At 44.6% G+C, this 18,710-nt stretch overlaps 1 protein-coding gene across 1 annotated transcript; it reads left to right on the forward strand.

The window, feature by feature from the left end:
- Positions 1-3,202: 3,202 nt before the first annotated feature.
- On the forward strand, positions 3,203-17,454 carry SLC1A6 (solute carrier family 1 member 6). Its single transcript, XM_066205470.1, has 10 exons — positions 3,203-3,416; positions 4,270-4,407; positions 5,215-5,419; positions 6,278-6,320; positions 6,886-7,226; positions 9,391-9,624; positions 10,642-10,836; positions 11,278-11,412; positions 12,815-12,918; positions 15,781-17,454. Exons 1-10 carry the CDS (start codon positions 3,203-3,205, stop codon positions 15,810-15,812), a joined length of 1,641 nt encoding a protein of 546 aa, XP_066061567.1. The 3' UTR covers positions 15,813-17,454.
- The last annotated feature ends 1,256 nt before the right edge of the window (positions 17,455-18,710 follow it).

Below are 18,710 nucleotides of genomic sequence, written 5' to 3' on the forward strand. Positions count from 1 at the left end.
AACCCAATGTTATTCAAATCCACAAAAAAGGCATAAGGGAAGACACAAAGAACTACATAAAGACCTGTGAGTCTAACTTAGTTTCTAGAAAAATTATGGAGAAGGTCCTACTGAATACTACTAAAAAGCATTTGAAGAATAATACAATCTTCAACATGGGTTCACAGAGGAAAAGTCCTTTTTAACCAGTTTAATTTCTTTCTAGGATGAGGTCACACCCCAAGCTGATAAAGGGAAGGTGGTGCATGCAGTTTTCCTGGCTTTTAGTGAGGCTTTTGATATTGTCCCTCACAGCATCCTTCTGGACAGTTGTGGGAGGGACGAGTTGATGGTGTGCAGTGTGAAGAGCTGGCTGGACAGCAGGGCTTGAATGGTTGTAGTGAATGGGGCTGTATCTGGCTGGTGAATGGTCACTGGTGATGTCCTTGGGGCTTAACGCTGGGTCCGGTACTGTTCAGTATTTTGATCCATGATCCAGATGCAGGAATTGAATATCCCATTAGCAAGCTTGCTGCCAATATCAAACTGGTAGGTGCCATTGACTTTCTTGAGGAACAAGAGGCCTCAAAGGAGAATTTTGATGAATTGGAGCATCGGGCTATCTCAGGCATGAAATGGAAGTAGTCCAAGTGCTATTTTCTGTGGCTGGGAGGGAGTTACACTTGGTACAAGTCTAAACTGGGAGAGGAGTGGCTGAAGAGCAGAGAAGGACCTGGGGGTGCAGATTGGCCGCAGGCTCAAGAGGAGTGAGCAGTGTGCCCAGGCAGCTGAGAGGGCAAATTGCATGCTGGAGACATCACACATAGCATGACCATCAGGTCCAGAGAGGGGATTATCCCATGGTAGTCAACAGTACTGCAGCCTCACATGGAGCAGGGCTGGGCCCCAACACTAAAGAAGGATGTGAAGGTCCTCAAACACGTCCAGAGGAGGGGAATGGAGGGTGAGCTTTCTGGTGAAGAGCTGGAAGGCATGTCCTACAAGGAGCAGCTGAGTGCTCTGGGCTTGTCTCCTTCAGAGAAATGGAGGTTTGGAAGCATTACTTTCTGCAGTTTCCTCAGGAGGGAATGTGGAGGGGGAAATGCCAGACTGTTCTCTCTGAGATCCAGGGGCAGCACTGAGAATGGTTCAAAGTCATGCCAGGTGACAATCAGATGGGACATTAGGAAGCATTTGAATGCCCAAGCAATAGGACAAGGAGTAATGGCCTGAAACTAAACCACAAAAAGCTCCACCTCAGCATGAGGTAGCACTTCTTTACATTGAGGGTGGCAGAGGACTGGAACAGCTGCCCAGGCAGGTCTTGGAATCTCCCACCAAGGTGTGTTCCTGTGTCACCTGTTCTGGGTCATTTGTTCAACTCTATATCCGGAAGGCTATAAATGATACAAGTTTATTGTATCATTTATAGGGGGGTTGAATATAAAATACTGAATATATATATATATATATATGGGGATTGAATTCATAGTTTCTAAACCTATTGTCAGGTTCAGGAGGCACAATCTCAATGAACTGAAAGAATCTTGCAGTTTCTTTTTCTCATGTGTAGCTGTGAAAAGCAGGACTGGCAGTGAAAAGAAGGAAGACAGGCAAAGTTTTCACACAGTCTGGTGCGCATTGTCTCCATCAACAGATAAAAGTGGGGTGGTATAGTACGGAATGGAATGCTTGATCAAGCTGGAAGGAGTGGATCAAAATCCATGGAATGCTGTTTGCTGATCCCAAAGCTGGGGTGACCACAGCAGCACTGCAAGTTTCCTGCAGCAAATACCGATCATCTTTGCCAGTGGCCTTTGAGCAGCTTACCTTGGGAGGGCTTAGAGTGACTTGGCTGGGCCACCTCAGATGTGTCTGCTGATCTGAACCTCATGAAGGCATTAGCATCTATGCAAACAAACCTTCTCTCAGAATGGAGGTTTTTCTCCACCTTCTGTGCACATGACCTTGCAGTCTTGTACAATGAAGCAGTTCCTCTTTAAGGCAATGTCTTCAGTTCATGATAGGCATTTATCTGGGTCCAAATGGAAGATACTAGGTATGTAATTTATAGAGAATATAGTCTCATTTGTGAGGGCTTCTTTGATTTAAATTTAGGAATACAAATGGACTAGCTCTTATTTAACTTGCAACACCAAATATGGTCTTCCAGCACTTGCTGATGTGCTAAGGTGACTTTGTTCTTCTTTGGTTTCATTTAGGTTTGTATTACCTTTGCAAACTCCTGGGAACAAGAATAATTTTCAGACCTTCTGTCAAGGTACAGTGATAGAAGGAAAATGGCACCTGCATAGTCAAGCAATAATCTTCCTCATTATGTAAAGTGTTGGGTGGCTGGTGCCTTCTAGCCCTCTAGAGGGGACTGTATAGCCTCCTTGTTCTTTTGTTCTGAGGAATATGGAAATAACAGTAAAAACGAAACAGATAAAGTACAGTAGACTGTCCAGGCCTTGCAGCCAATTGGTAATGGACCAGAACTGGTTCTTTATTTATCTGTTTGGAGTAGGTTTGATTTCAGTCTTAGTATTTATGAAGACAGAACACCAGGTTAATCCCATTAGTGGAGTTTGACAAGAGATACTACTTAAAAGTTCTGTTGTGTTTCAAAGAAAAGTCAGTAAATAAAGTATTATCCTCAGGCTCCATGGAAGGCAAGGAAATAATGTTCCTTTCTATGGAAACAGCCAGCACCACTCCCTGTCATGAGGAAAGTTGTTGTGGTAGGGACCTCTCCATCTTGGTGGTACATCAAAAATATTGTTTGCTGCTTGGTTTTGTTTGGAAGAGTTTGTGTATGGGAAAGGGGTTTGTTGCCAGGTGATAAAAATAAATTAAATTCCAAAGTGACCAAACTCCTACGAACAAGCCTGGGTAGCTGTGGAGCCCTTTCTGGCTGCCCAGGGCAACATAAACCACTCCTCAGTGGAGGCTGGCTGCTATAGAGTCCAGAGCTCCTCTAGAAGCATCAAAGCAGTAGTGACAAGACCCTGGCAGCCTTTAGATATCCTTTACCAAGGTCTGCTCGTTGCAGATGGTCAAAGGATTTCATTAATCAACTTTAAATAAACCTTTGTAAGCAGGTCTCAAGGAAATGACCTAAAGATGAAGGTAAGATGTGCCACAGCTTATGCTTTCCTGCATGACTTCTCCCTGCTCAGTGTAGGCAGAGCTGTGCCTGGAGGACTAAGGAGCTGTGCTGACCATGAGTGAGCAGAGCCACGTCAACAGCCTGTTCCTCAATGAGGATGCAGCCAAGCGGCTCCATCCCGACAGCCGGGTGCAGCGGTTCCGGCACGCTGTGCAGAAGAGGGCGGCGCGGGCCAAGAAGCGGATGCACAGCATCACTGCTGGGAGTGCTAAAAGCTTCTTCAGGAGAAATGCCTTTGTCCTCTTCACCATTGCTGCGGTCCTACTAGGTATGGAGCTGGTGGCAACACCAGGCACCATTTATAAATATGGGAAAATGTTTATTTTACATAGATTGTATTTTATCATAGCGAATTGACTGAGGAGGTGAAGCTGATGAGCTGACAGCTCAAAGTGCTGTCCACATGCGTACTTTTGTGTGCAAGGTCAGGAGACCCAACAGAGAATGTGTATGTGGGAGGGAGTCCTTGTTGATCCTTTCTGACTGCAGTATAGAAACAGTCTATGATAGAAAGAGTTTGATGGTCCAACTCAACCAATCCTTGTACAAATCATCCAGGTTTCTTCAGAGGCATCTTGTGAGTGCAGCTGTAGGCACAAGGGCTTTTCAGATTCATCCCACAGCTTTAGCCTGACAGGACCAGAACTGCTGCAAATGGCCGTTATACCATGCACACCAAATCTGCTTAGCAGATAGCATGTTGTCCCTAGTTTTTGATCCAGGCTATATGTCTCTACCTGGCTGAACTCAGCTTTAAGAGGTGGGTAGACAAAGAATCTGAAATGTGTAGTCACACTTATTTTAGTCTGGGAGATCATATCTCTCATCACAGCATTTTGTTTTTTTGAGCTTCCTGGGAACAGACTCCAGAAGAGCGACAGACAGGGAACAAGGAGACCTGTGGTTTCGCACAAGGCTCCTCTACACATAAATATGTCAGAGGGAGAGAGAGCATACCATAAAAACTGGATCATAGCCTTTTAGAAAATGAGCATTCGTTCCTTTGGGAACTGGAGGAACTGAGAGTAGATGAGAAAGAGAAAAGCCACATTGTAGGACTGAGGGACAGACCACTGGATCACACTGTCCCACTTCCATTCTCATCCTTTGCTGATCCACAGGGATTATCCTGGCCTTCTCCCTCCGGCCCTACCAGCTGACCTATCGCCAGATCAAGTACTTCTCCTTCCCTGGTGAACTGCTGATGCGTATGCTCCAGATGCTGGTTCTTCCTCTCATTGTCTCTAGCTTGATTACAGGTGAGCAGTGCTTTCTGCTGCTTTCAGTCAAGACAATGGTCAGCAAAGCTGTTGTTTGGGTATCTCTTCGTGACCCAGCTGGAGGTGCTTGGATTAGCTCGGGTAGTAGTGACAAGCCTGAATCTACAGCCATAGTGAACATGATCCACACTGAGATCCCTGCTGGCTCAGTAGTGGTGCAGAGAGGCAGAAGACCTTGTGCTTTCTCAGAAGACTGGGGAGAACACAGTGCAGTGGTTCCAATGCCCAGCACTTGATGACTAACAAGGATTTAATCCTCCATAACCTCAAATGTCTCCAAGTTTGCTGCCTAAGTCAGCTTCAGGTTTCCTCCAGCCTAGAGAAGGTTAATTTGCATCAGTCCAAAAGGGTTGAAGTTGATCACCAGCTGGAGGGTTGTTTCATGCAGATCCTCAAGGAAGACATGACAGGCAGCCAAGCTTTCAGAGACCAGAAAGGACTTGCCAGGTGTTTACCTATTGAAACATCGCACCATTAGGGACTGAACGGCTAATGTATTAGGAGGGGATTATTTCCCTTCTGAGAGCTTTAAAAGAAAATTGCTGCATTCCCAAATGCAGACTAAGATCCCACCAGTGCGATGCTTCTTCATGACCACAAGCCACATTCTTCCATATCAACATTACCCCAAAACTCCAAATTGTGTTCCTTGTAGGCTGTGCTTCCTAGAGACCGTAGCTGACTGTCCAACTCATGCATGAGCCTTGCACCCTTTGAATCTTCCTCAAGCTTTCCCTTTCTAAGATGATGGGCTTCCTCACCTTGTCTCTCTTTGTGACACTCCAGGAATGGCCTCACTGGATAGCAGAGTCTCAGGGAAGATGGGGATGCGGGCTATCATCTACTACATGGTGACCACAATCATAGCTGTCTTCATTGGCATCTTCATGGTGATCATCATACACCCAGGAAAAGGATCTAAGGACAAACTTCACCGAGAAGGCAGAATTGAGCAGGTGCAGACCACAGATGCCTTCATGGACTTGGTAAGGTAGGTAAACAAGATGGTCTCATGTTGAGACCATATCAGTGAGATTACATTCCTCCATGGAGTGTCCTTTTGAAGTATCACAGCTTTAGGCATACAGTCTTAGAGAAGGAGGTTAATGGCTGAGCCTTGGCAAGCCTACTACTTCTAGTTTAGTCTAGCTAACTGGCTTTGCCACTCTGAGACTGAGTGCTTGGCCTGGAGTCCAGCCCTTCTCCAGAGATATTAATATAAGAGGTCATGGTGTGCTCAACAAAACAAGTAATGAAAACCATCAATGGCTACCCCCCTTTCAGAAACTCACCTGGCAAAGGCTACTCCAAATATTCATCTTCAATGACCAAAGGAAATCAAAGAAGTGGTTCCCAAGACATTGCCTTTTCTTCCCTTGCTATGACCTTACTCAGTGAACTGCAAAGCTGTACCATCTCAAGTAGTATAAAGCCATGTCTTTGAGGTACAGGATAACAGAGAGCTCACATGACAGTTGGAGAGGTGAGGCGGAGAGCAAGACAGTGTATTAAACATTGTAGTATGGTATTGTTTCAAGGTTTGGTTGGGTTGGATTATAGTTTTACAATGTACCTATATCCCAGGGCAGTATGTGTGTCATCTCTTTCCACATACCTGAATAGCCTTCTGGAATCTGAAAACATGCAGTGGAAGTCTGACACGTTGCAAGAGGTGCTGGGTCCAGATCAGCATATTCCCTTCTGTCAGTGAGACTGAAAGCACTTAAGTGGACATTGTGAAAGTTGTGACCTCAGACACTGCTCCAGGACAAAGAAGTTGGCCAGGAAGCCCATGTTATTTTCCTAGTTTAACAGGACAATAACTCTTTCTTTGTTTTATCTACTGCAGGAATATGTTCCCGCCCAACCTGGTAGAAGCCTGCTTCAAACAGGTATGAAATCTCATCTTTGCACCTTGTGCCCTGGACCATGGTCCTATCTACTTCTCTGAGGGATGAAATAGCACTTTATTCCCCAAGTCTGATTGCTGCAGGAGGCACTGCAGATGTTAGTCTGTATTATAGCATCCCCCATGCAAGCTTTTCGAACTGTCTGTACATGGGGGCTTCAACCTCCATCCTGTCCCACAGAGGCAGGAAGGGTTTGCATGATCACAGATAGCAGGCTTGGACTGGCAATGATATGGAACAGATCCTTCAAGAATCTGTTTTCTACAGTGCTAGTGCCCTTAGAAGCAGCACAAAGGGTTATCAGAGAAGCCAGAATATCTCAGCTCTAATGGTCTCTTTTGACCTTCTCCTCTATGAACTTTCTGAACTTTCTGGTGAAAGCACTACACTGGGGACCTTGAGAACAGGCAAAGCAAGTTTCCCACACAGGTCAACAGCAACCCGCAATACTCTCCTTACTTTAAGAAGGGATATAAGAGCCTAGCATGTGTCCTGATCATCTGATCATAGGGCCTGTGAGTACATTTGATAATCTGTGTCTTTTCAGTACAAGACTCAGTACAGCACCAGGGTCTTCACCAGAACCATCCTGCACACCAGCAATGTCACAGCAGGTGTGACAACCACTCAGATCCCTGTGCCTGAGAATTTCACCAGCATCATGGAGAATGTCACTCATGGTCTGGGAACCATCTCCGAGGTGCTGACCTTTGAAGAAGTCATTCCCATCCCAGGCTCAGCCAATGGGGTGAATGCGCTGGGGCTGGTAGTGTTCTCCATGTGCTTCGGTTTGATGATCGGCAGCATGAAGCAGAAGGGACGGGCCCTGCGGGAGTTCTTTAACTGCCTCAACGAAGCCATCATGAGGCTGGTGGCCATTATCATCTGGTGAGGAGCACGGCCGGTTGGAGCAGGAGGTCTGCAGGTGCAGTTTCCATTGACATGATGAGAAGTGGGGTAGCTTTAAGGATGTCATGCACAAGACAGGAAAAGCAGATGGGCACAGCTCTACTTCGGCTCCATCAAGCTGAAGGGAAAAGTCTGGATGGGATATTTGTTCACATTTCATTTCCTGTTCTTTTTGTTTTTGCCGTAGAAATATCAGGTACACCAGGACTTGCTTTTCTTGAGGCTTCTGGAAACATCCTTGGAAGACCAGAGAGCTGGAGTGGAAGATCTCTTAGCCTTACCAACAGGAGTAGGGTGTGAGGCTTTTCACCAAAAGCTTTCCTTCCAGCTGTGTTCCAGGAGTCTGACTTAGCTATGAATCACAGGAACCCTTTGCCTCTTTCCTGCTTTCAGTGTGGCAGCTGTATGCAGTAATGCAATAGCTCTGAGAGCTGAGCTCAGTTGAGAGGATTCTCTCAAAGTTACTGACTTTCAGTTTGAGGTCTCCCAGATCATGACTCCTCTGGAGCTCAGCTGCTCATTGCTTTCTGTGTAAGGCTGCCTATGACACATGGTCCAGACAAACAAGGCGTTGTTGAGACAAGTCTACTCTAGAAGGCAGCATTTTACCAAATATTGTTATTTTAAGCTTTTTACTCGGTTAGGGCTCAAAGTTTTGCCAGAAACTGCAAAAGAGGACAGATGCGGGTCTGGCAGGATACATGCAAGTGTCTGACAGGGAAGAAATCTGTCAGCCTGACACCCTCTCCCATTTTAGATCACTCCAGCTTCCTTTCCTTGGTCTTATAAGTCACAGTCTTGTATCTCAGAGCAAAATCCTGAGCACAGCAGGGCAGGATTTACAGAAAAAGGCACAAAGGGGAAGAATATCCCTGAGCTCATGGCAGATGTTGGGAAGCCCCATGCCCCTGTGATCTTTTACTCCATGTTTGAAGCAGAACCTGGGGCTTTGCTTTCTTAAGAACAGGTAAGACTTGCCTGAGAGCACAGAAGCGAGAGCATGAGCACAGTGGAACAAGTAGACCTGCACACTACTCCAGAGACCTTCAACACCCCTCCTTAAATTGCCCTTTAGATGAAGGAAGGCAGGGTGTTTATGTATAGAACCTTGGTTACACTTGGGACACTGCCTGTGCATGCCTTCCTGTAGCCACAGCCTGCAGACCATCTCCCAGGAGTTTGTTTTTCTTGGGGAGATCTGGTCACTGGATGCAGCCAAGGATGTGTTCTAACAGGAAGGTCAGAGGAAATGAAATATCTATTAAATCCTTTCCTGAAACTTTTCCAAATCTCCCAGGCTAAGCTGGAGTTTAGCATGTGGATTTCTAAGCCTTGTGCATGAGTTGCATGTGAGCTCTTGAGCTGCAGAGGCCCAGGCCTGAGAGGTGTGGCCATGGAGCTGGAATTTTCTTTGGCCCGATTATTGTACTAGTGCCCATGATTCTCTCATATCTGACTTATGTATTCTTTTCTGTGAAGCCTCACTGCTGCTTGTCAGCTGCATTGTTATGGAGGAGGGGAAAAAGACACGAGGAATAGAAAAGGTAGCAGGGTACCTCAAAATGGGCTTTTATATGAGTCATGGCTGCTTTTTCAGCTGTTGGTGTGCGCAGTCCTTGTTACACCAGATCTGGAATCCTTAGATGTTCATATTCCCTAAATGTGAGCATCTGAAGACAGCAAGGCTGATATCCCAGAGCCTATAGGACACTTTTGCTTTTACTCCCTTATTCCCAGTTTCTTCTGTACTTTCCTATGCCTTTCAAGGAAAAAAAATACTGTCTCTGTTAGGAAAGGGACTCTGAAGGTTTCTCTACATAACCTTCGTCATCAGTTCAACAAAGAGTGTTGTAGAAATGTAGAAAATCCTAAAGGAGGAGGAGGCACTGCCCATGGTGTGGGCAAAACAGAGTGCTGGGGTCCCCAGGCACGCATGAAGAACTGATATTTGACCATGGGATGAACAAGTCCCAGCTGTCTCCAGGTTTCTAGAAAAGAAACCAGCAGTATAATACATTGATTAGGCTCAGTGAGGACTTTTGTTATGCTGGCTTGTTCGTTATTTAACCAGACAGCATGTGTTAAAGCTGCTGTGAAAGTGTGGGAGCCAGTCCTGACCATCGGCCTTGTGTTTGTATCACAGGTATGCTCCAGTGGGGATCATGTTTTTAATTGCGGGCAAAATCCTGGAGATGGATGACCTAGCAGTGATGGGAGGCCAGCTGGGGATGTACACGCTCACTGTCATCGTTGGACTCCTCATTCATGCCCTTTGCATCTTGCCCCTGCTCTACTTCATTGTCACTCACCGAAACCCCTGGGTGTTCATTGCAGGGCTCCTGCAAGCTCTCATCACAGCCCTGGGCACCTCCTCCAGGTATGATGGCTATGTAGGAGTGGGGTTTGGGTTGATGTAGATACTACATCTCAGCACTCCATTGCTCTCAATGCAGCACTGTGGTCTCACAATTTCTAGAACTAGCAGCTTTTTGCAGTGGACCAGTCAAAGTCGTTTGGGAGTGGAAAGGTTCCCACTGCCCTGCTCAGGAGCCCTACTCACATGACCAGGTCTGACCATCACTGAATAGCCCACATTCCTCCTGACCAAACATAAAGGTGACTTTGCTCACCACTGAAATGCTGAGCTCAGGACAAATATCCTGCTGAATCACAGCATTATTCCAACATGCATTTATCTCTCACACATGTACTTGCACACGTTTTCATGTCCGTCTCTCCCAGGCACACAGACTGTATGCAGCTGTCATTAACTTCCCAGAGACCTGGGCAAAGGCATCAACACCAGTATGTTCATTGATTCACACTGCCATGTCACACAGCCAAAGCAAGGGATGGTAGGTAACTTTTGTTTCACTAAGTGCTATGCTTCTTGTTTTATTCGTGTCCTGGCAAATACGTAGCAGACTCTTCCACATACATTCTCATACCAAAACACATAGCATTTTTCCCGCTCGTGTTCTTTCTCAGAAACAGTTCTTTGCTTTCTCTGCAAGATATATTCTCAAACATGTGTCATTCTTGTCTTACGGACTGAAAGCGATGAGAAAGGACTCAAGTTTTTTTAATAGCAGAAAAAGGAATTCTGTCTTGAGGCTCTGCCCTATGTACCTTGAATCCTCATCCAGCATCATCAGTCTCAGGGTTACACAGCCCCTGTCACAACCCTCTGAGAAAAGCCATGTCCGAATGTGCACCTGCAGCCTGCATCATACCTGAGGAAGCCTTGCTTAGACTGTTCTTTCTCATAGCAGCTTCTGGCTCACATGGCAGGGTGAAAAAGCAGGTGGGTAAGGTCATAAACCAGGCAAAGGCTTAGTCCTTCTTCCAAAGTCAGCATACATGCAATTCATGTGGTTTTGTATATTCCTTTCAGCTCAGCAACTCTGCCCATAACCTTCAGGTGCCTGGAAGAAAACAATGGCGTGGACAGGCGCATCACGAGGTTTGTGCTGCCTGTGGGAGCCACAATTAACATGGACGGCACTGCTCTGTATGAGGCCCTTGCAGCCATCTTCATTGCACAAGTCAACAACTATGAACTTGACTTTGGGCAAATCATCACAATAAGGTGACTTTTGAAAGAGTTTTGGGACTACAGAAAGGGTTTCAATTTTGTTGGCTTATTTGAGTTGTGATCAAGTTCCTCTTTTGCTCAGAAGAGACAATAAAGAAAAAAAGTATGGGAAAGAAGGGTTGTACTACAGCTCCAGTTGTCAAAGCACATGTGGACACCATGTCTTTGAGGCTCCACTTGAGCCCTTCTTGCATGTCCAGGTCTTAGGAAAAGCTGTGGTGTGCAGTCTGTTATGAGGGGGTGTCTGGCAGGGGCAGACTGGCATTGTATTGATGTCCCATGTGTCACCACACATGGTCTTGGTGACGAGGGCAGAAAGGCTGCCAAGACAATGATGAGTTGATGATGAGTTTGAGCTACTTCCTGACATTTCTGCAAATGCGACCACCTATTTTCTTCCCTTTCCTGATAGCTCTGCTTTCCTGTTCCCTCCAGCATCACTGCCACAGCAGCCAGCATTGGAGCCGCAGGGATTCCACAGGCAGGACTGGTGACAATGGTTATAGTGTTGACATCAGTGGGGCTGCCTACTGAAGACATTACACTGATCATCGCTGTGGACTGGTTTCTGTAAGTTCCTTGCTCAGCAAGCATGCACTGCTGTGCATTCCTGCCAGTGCTTACAGACCTCATCTGTACTCGCGATGTCTCTGCTAAAAGCAGGCTCACTAACCTGTACCATTAAGCTTAAAACACACCTGTATCCCTGAGACCTTTGCACAGTAGTCCTCTCTGCCCATGCTGGAGTCTTCGCCATGTGCTTCAGGGACTCAAGGCATCAGAGGTCACTTGCTGATCAGCCTGGTGACCAAACACAATGTTCTCCATTTTGCTTTATTTAAAATGCACCCAGAAATTATCTGCAGAGTCACAGGGAAAGGTTGTGCCAATAATAAGCAAACCCACACTACAGAATGATAGCTCTGAGTTACTGAAAGAAGGATTAGACTGGACTGTACAAAGTTGAAGAGTGTTTACATGGACGCAGCTAGTCAGCCACACTGCTACATTTCAGCTTTCTTCCCCTTTTAAATAAAATCACTTGGGACAAGTGATTTTATAGAAGTGCTTGTAGGAACCAGATTGAAGAATGCATTTGTGCACTGTCCCACCACCCTGTCTTCTCAAACACCAAAATCCTGACAGATGGATACATTGTCAGTGTTTCCTCTGTTCTTCTGTATCTTGTATTGATGGTTTGTAGCCAAACCAGCCAAAATCTGCTCCCAGCCATGGCTGACCAGTTGGAAACAGTTTTGCAGAACACCTTCACTTCTCTTGTGGATTGTGCATAAGAACAAACTCGGCTGGGAAGAGCCCTGCCTCCTAATAAGCCAGGTTACCTCTTGTGCTTACTCAGAGTAGATTATTTTAATCAGGTGCCACCGTTACCCTTGAAGGATCTGATGGGGCACTAGACTGGTGACAGCTTCAGCAGCTCTGACATACTGTTGTGATTGTGGAGAATATTTCATTGCAAAGGGTCTTTTAGATGTGCTGTTTTGCAAAAAGAATCTGGTGCCTCGTCTTAGTGCATGCTGTCCATGCTGAGGAAATCTGTGTCCACAGCAGTGCTATCATAGGTTTGCACCAAAATTTCAGCACTTTTTGTAAAACAAAATGCAACTGAAGTGAAACAGATGTGGTGAGGCCATCTGAGTCTGCATCAAGGCCTTTGGAAAGGACAGTCTCCGTGTAGAAACAGAGCAACCTTCCTCTTTGTATCAAGTCCAAAACTTTTCAGTAAGAAATTGGGAATCCAGTAAAACAGGAATTAATATGAAGCTTGAGCTCAAGCATGTCAATCAAGAAAGGCTCTCTGGGAGTCATTTTCCTGTCAGTGTTGAAGTATCCATTATTAGAATGACTTAGAAAGTAGAAAAAGTTTCACTGAAGATGTTTCTTGAAGTAACCTTCATCCCCTTAGCTGCTACTACAAAACTGTATTTCGTTTTTCTCTCTGATTTTTCAGGGACCGCCTTAGAACAACTACCAACGTCCTGGGGGATTCTCTGGGGGCTGGCATTGTGGATCATCTCTCCCGGCATGAGCTGGACGCGCAAGACTGCGAACTTGGTAATTCTGGGATAGAGGAGAAAGAACAGCTCTTCCATCTGGTTTGCCAACAGAATGACACCCCCAGGCACTCCAGGAGGGAGACGGCACTGTGAAATCGGGCAGCAGAGTGCAGATTAATGCTGTAAAAAGTGAAAACTTGAAACAGAAGTCCAGAGTGGAGGACAGAGAAAGATCCACTGTGCAAGACACTCACTTTTCTATCACTTCTGCCACATGCAGTCTTTCCTAATCCTGTTGCTCCCTTATTTCTCTCTGACTGGTATTAAAGAGGAGAAAATTAAACTGCAAAAAAAGCCTGATACAGTCACTCTTATGAGACCCAATAGTTAGACCTTTGTAAGGAAGACCCCAGTGAAGGAGCTGGACTAGGAGCTCCTTTATTTCTGAACTAAGTAGCCAGGTGAGTCCATCTGTGGACTGGCACCAAAATGTTGCTGTAATTCTGTCCTGCAAGATGCAGCTGCAAAGTATTCACTTGGTTAGTACCTATACCCAAACAAGCTTTTAGCATTGACCTCTTTGCTCACAGCCCTGGTGTTTGCATAGATTTGCACTTGATGTTCCCTGAGAGCTCCACTGGCAACCTGTTTGGTTGCAGATACTACAGTCACCCACCTCCTGCAGGAATGCGGAATCATACTGCAGGGACAGCTGGCTGGTAGCACCAATAGGGGTCAATCGGCTTTTCATTAGTGGAAGATCCTAAAGGACTGTGAACGAAGCAAACAGTTAAAAAATGTATTATATCCATCACTCAGTCTTGAAACAGCTCTCCCCTCTACCAAGCTCTGCCAAAACCCAGTTAACTTCATTTCTCTTTAGCAAGCTCTTCTCATCCTACTGAAACCAGGAGGGGAGACACAAAGTTTAAGTACAATTTGCCCAGCTGAGCAGCTGAGTGGTACATCCATGCCAGGAATGATTTCCATGCCAGATTTGCTCAGAAAACAGTTTCGCTCCTCATCACAGGATTCCTGTTTTCATCTCTGCCTATTTTCAGAAGTGACTTCCCCTCAGTCACATTGCTCCAGAATGTGCTTTCAAACACCTCTGTCTTTCTACAGCTCCTTATCTTTTGTAGGCAAACCCAAATCACTTAGCACTTGCACAAGTTTCCCAGATCCTAGACCTAAAAATTCAGGAAATATTTTTTGATTCCTACCAAATGGAATTCAGCTTCTGTTTAACACACTTGGACATATGCCCAAATTTACATCCATAAAATCTCAGAGTCTAAAGATAGAAGTAGGGACCTGCTTCATCCACACTCTCTCCCCCTTCCTTGGCATGGCCAGGAATACAGCTGGTATCTCTCACACCAGTGAACAAGACCACTAGGACTTGTTCCATAACATCCAGGTCCATGACCATCCAGAAAATGAATGTCTAGAACTCAGCCAGGAAGATCTTAAGGATCCACAGTGTTGGGGCTGCTGCAGTGTAGCTGTCCTGCATTTGACAATGGCTAAGAGCAGAAATAGCAATGAGCAGCCTTCTGACCCACTGAGGAACTAACTCAACTGGGCAGCTTTCACTTAAGGTCTGCTCATTATTCCCAACCCACCACATCACTTACATCCCTCTACACTGGCTTTACACACTGATGTTTTTCATCCCTAGCCATAGCCATACACTCAGAGGTGCATGTCATGGAAGGAAGACCTCAGAAGTATTGCTGGAGTCCACTTTGCCAATCATAACTGCATACCTGCCCATGCTGACCTCCCCAGCACTAACAAAGCTTCCTCAAACATATTTCTTGAGATGTTCAAAGCCAGAACTGAGGTTCTTTTTAGTTGTTCAGACACTGCACAGTTCTACATTGGTGCTGCCACATTCCACATCCTGTAGGCAGAGTATTCTATTTTTATGGGCTGGACAATTATTGAGAACCTGAGATAAATGCACAAATGCATCTCTTTCATGTAAGACTGGTAATGGAACAGGGTTAACTCGCATTGTATGGTAGTTCTGTTTAGCAGTGGCTAGCTCCAGACTGTAAGGCAGCAAGTTGTTTGCTGACTGTGAAAGGCATGTTGCTTATTTTGACAAGAGATCTACTCTAGCAGGAGGCAAGTGAGCTAGATAACAAATTATTATCCTTCTCTTTGTAGCACTTTTTAAATCTTGTTTGAATACTATTATAATGTCTGCTCTTCTCCTTTCTAGACTAAACAGATCCTGTATATATCACAGGTAAATAATCATTCATGTTCCTCTCCTTCGGACTTTCTCCTTGCTGTTCCACATCTTCCTGGAAGTGGAATGACTAAAATCTGGCACAACAATCCAACTAAAGATTTATTATTACTGAGCACTGAGGAAAGAATATTTCCTGTACATTATGATTTAGACCTTGGACTCATGTTACCATGGTTATTAGCAGGCTATGCATCAGCTGATCAGGATAACTGTCCCTGATGCATACAAACAAGTGAACTCAAGTCTTCATCTTATCCTAACTCTTAGCAAGGTAAGACTCATACTTTGATGAGATGGCTCTATATGAGGACTTGATCCTAATCAAAGAGTTTTCAGATACACTGCATCAGCTTATATCTATAGTGAGCTAAGACAGCACTAGCTTATCAATAACACTGCTCAGCTGATGAGTCTAAACCTTCATAAAGAACAGACCTGCTTATAAAACCCAATGAAGTGCTTTATTTTTTAAAAACAGCATGATAGCATTGACCCTAGTCTAGTGGTAATACATAATTCCCAAATCATTTTAAGCAGGACTGCTGCCTATCAAGCAATTTCCCAGCCTGTGTTTGTGCAGCTGATTATTACTATTGAAGTATAGTAATTTCAGTTTGTCCATATTGAACTGCTCCTTGGTTTTCTTTTTTTTTTCAGACTATTTGTCCAACTTTTCAAGAAAACATTGAATTCTAATTCTGAAGACACTTCCTGTATAAAAAGGGCACACTGAAGGATGAATCAGAAGATTGTTGGATTGGATTCCAGCTCAAAAGGGAATTAATTCTGAGAAGTCCTATGGCTTGGGTTACACAGACAGTCATACTAGATTGGTCATAAGGGTCCCTTCTGGCTTTATAATATATGCACGTGCTTTCTGGCTTAGAGACATCGCAAAGGGTCTTCCCACCCCAGTCATTTCTAAAAGCTGTCTGAAAGGATCCAAACGATACTTCAATAAAACTCAGCAGGAGTCTAACCTGTTTTCAGTTCCTGTTAGCAGACATGTACACATATCACAAAAGGGACTCTCCATACCACATTGCATCCACATGTTCACAGATGTTCCCACAAAGCAGTATGCACCAAGCCTTGCCATTTGTGATTTCCTGCTTTCCACACAAGACTAACAGAGCACAAACAAGTAGAGGCCTCATTTTCCAACAATGCAAACATGTCTTCCTTTGGGAATTTCAGAATTCACTTTATAGCTTTTAGCTCCGGTGTTTACCCACGTTGTTAACCAGATTATGATTGGGATTATCTGTTTACAGTACCTGAACATCAAAGTATTGTCAAAAATTTGCATATACTTATATATATACACACACATATATATGAAAGGGGTGCATGTGTGCAAGCATACGTATACAGAGTCAAATTTTTTTGTTACTAATCCAAGAAGGAAAGCCAATATTACAGTCTCACTATGTATAAAGCTGCATATTTCATTTTGGTGCCTATCTTGATTTACTCATTTAACTCCATACTTTAAACAAAAAACTGAGGCTGTTCTACTTCATTCCAGAAATGAGTCTTTCAAAGCCAGATTTCCCAGAAAGGAGCTCAATGCATGCCAATTTTGACTTGTACCTGCTGGAGATGAAATGAAACTTCTCAATGTACAGAGGAAATTCTCTACTGTGTCCTTGTCTGTACACAACCCAAAGACCCACATCCACACTGCATCTGTTTTGGGAAGTCCAAGCTTTCAGAGATCAGTCAAGAATACTAAAGTATTTGTACTCCTTCCAAATCCAGTGCTGATCTTGTACTAACTCAGCCTTCAAAACTGGATAATTGAATGGTATTTTACAATTTTACGCACCATCTTTTAAAATTACCAGATATTTGTGAGCTTATACAGTCTTTAATGCAGTCCTGCTGCTTCTACTTCCAGAAACTTTTAAAGTTTCTTCTATTTGCAAACAGATCTTTTCCTAATTATTACACATGGGATGAAACAGAGAGCTATCTCAATGTGTAAATACACAAGTAGCTCTTGGATAAGGACATAACTCTTCAATACTAATTTGAAGAGAGAAAATCCAAGAAGAATATGGATTTTCAGTTAGGCCACATGTCCCTTTATGTGTGTGATACATACACATTATTCCAGGAATCAGAGCTGCCCATGAAAACTGACCTGAAATTGTATGTCCTTCTGTTCTGCCCAAAGAAAAACTGGAAATCAGTACTGTACAATGTGTTCATGGCATTCATGCAATTTGACTCTGTTAATTCCTGAGGGCTTTTTCTTCATGCTGTTATTTTCAGTGTTAATACAGATAGTTTCCATATTTGAAAAATAAAGGGAATTTTTTTTCCACAGTACTTTTCCATGATTTTTTTTCTATTATTTTTCCTCAGGACTGTGACCTTCCAAAGTCAGAGACACTACTTTTCACGTGATGTATTATACTTTCTTATCTCTATGTGCCTACCTCATGGGTCAAATACAAATCTCAGATTTTGACAAGGCCTTTCCCTAAGGCTTCTTCTTTGATGCCATCTTTGGCATTTGTCCATAAACTGACAAAGGTACATGAGGTTTGCTTCATCTGCACCAGACAGCATATAGTCACATACTTCCACCTGGAAAATCCACTCCCAAAAATGGTTATGTGGAAGAGGTCTCAGAGGCTTAAACAATAATGGGTTTATATTACTTGCTAAAATGTTGCATTAATGGCATGGCATCTGCATAAAGTGAAAGCTGTTTGTTCTCCCTTTGATATTCCTTTTTCTTGTCTTCTGTTCCCTAAGGGACAGGAATCAAGCTGAATAACAGGGCTGCTGGAGAAAGGGCATCCCCAGTCCCACAGCACCCAAGAAAGGCAACAGCACAGACTCAGAAGTCAGATCATAAGACAACAGCAAGTGATGCGCAGGTCTGAGGTGTAGGTTCCAAGGGAGGCTGCTCAGGGCCATTAAGGCCTAACAGTCCACTTGGGATGCATCTGCAATCTAGTCTACTCCTCCTGCCCTCCAAGCCATGCAGACTCCTGTATGGTTACCACCAGCTTGGCTGAGGGGTCTCTGAAGATCCCCAGTCAAACCCCTCTACGTAGAGCAGAAGCAACTTGCCTGGGCTGCTCAGTACTTTGTCTGATTGGATTTTGAATACCTCCAAGGATGCAGGTTCCACACATTCAATCACGCCCATTGTAAAAATGCTTTTAAATAGAATTTTGTGTCTTTTGACGCGTGCCCATTGCCTACTGTGTTTTCACCAAATACCACTGAGACAAGTCTCAAGGCTCCCTTGAATCTTTAAATTTAACTTAATCTTTCAACAGTATGGAAAGATGGGCTGACAGGAGCAACATGAAATTCAACAAAAAGAAATGCAATGTCCTGCATGTGAGGAGGAATAGCCTCATTAACCAGGACACATGAGGGGGGCAACCTGCTGAAGATCAACTCTCCGGAGAAGGACCTGAGGGCTCTGCCAGACCCCGAGTTGAACCTGAGCCATTACTGTGCGTCTGCCTGTCCTGGCCTGGTGAGGTTCAGGGACGGGAGCCTCCCCTCAGCACTGTTGAGGCCCGGGCCAGCAAACTGTGTCCAGCTATTTGCTCCCTACT

Source organism: Chamaea fasciata, unplaced genomic scaffold (assembly GCF_029207755.1).
Source record: "Chamaea fasciata isolate MVZ Bird 193981 ecotype frontalis unplaced genomic scaffold, bChaFas1.0.hap1 SCAF_28, whole genome shotgun sequence".
NCBI lineage: Eukaryota > Metazoa > Chordata > Aves > Passeriformes > Sylviidae > Chamaea > Chamaea fasciata.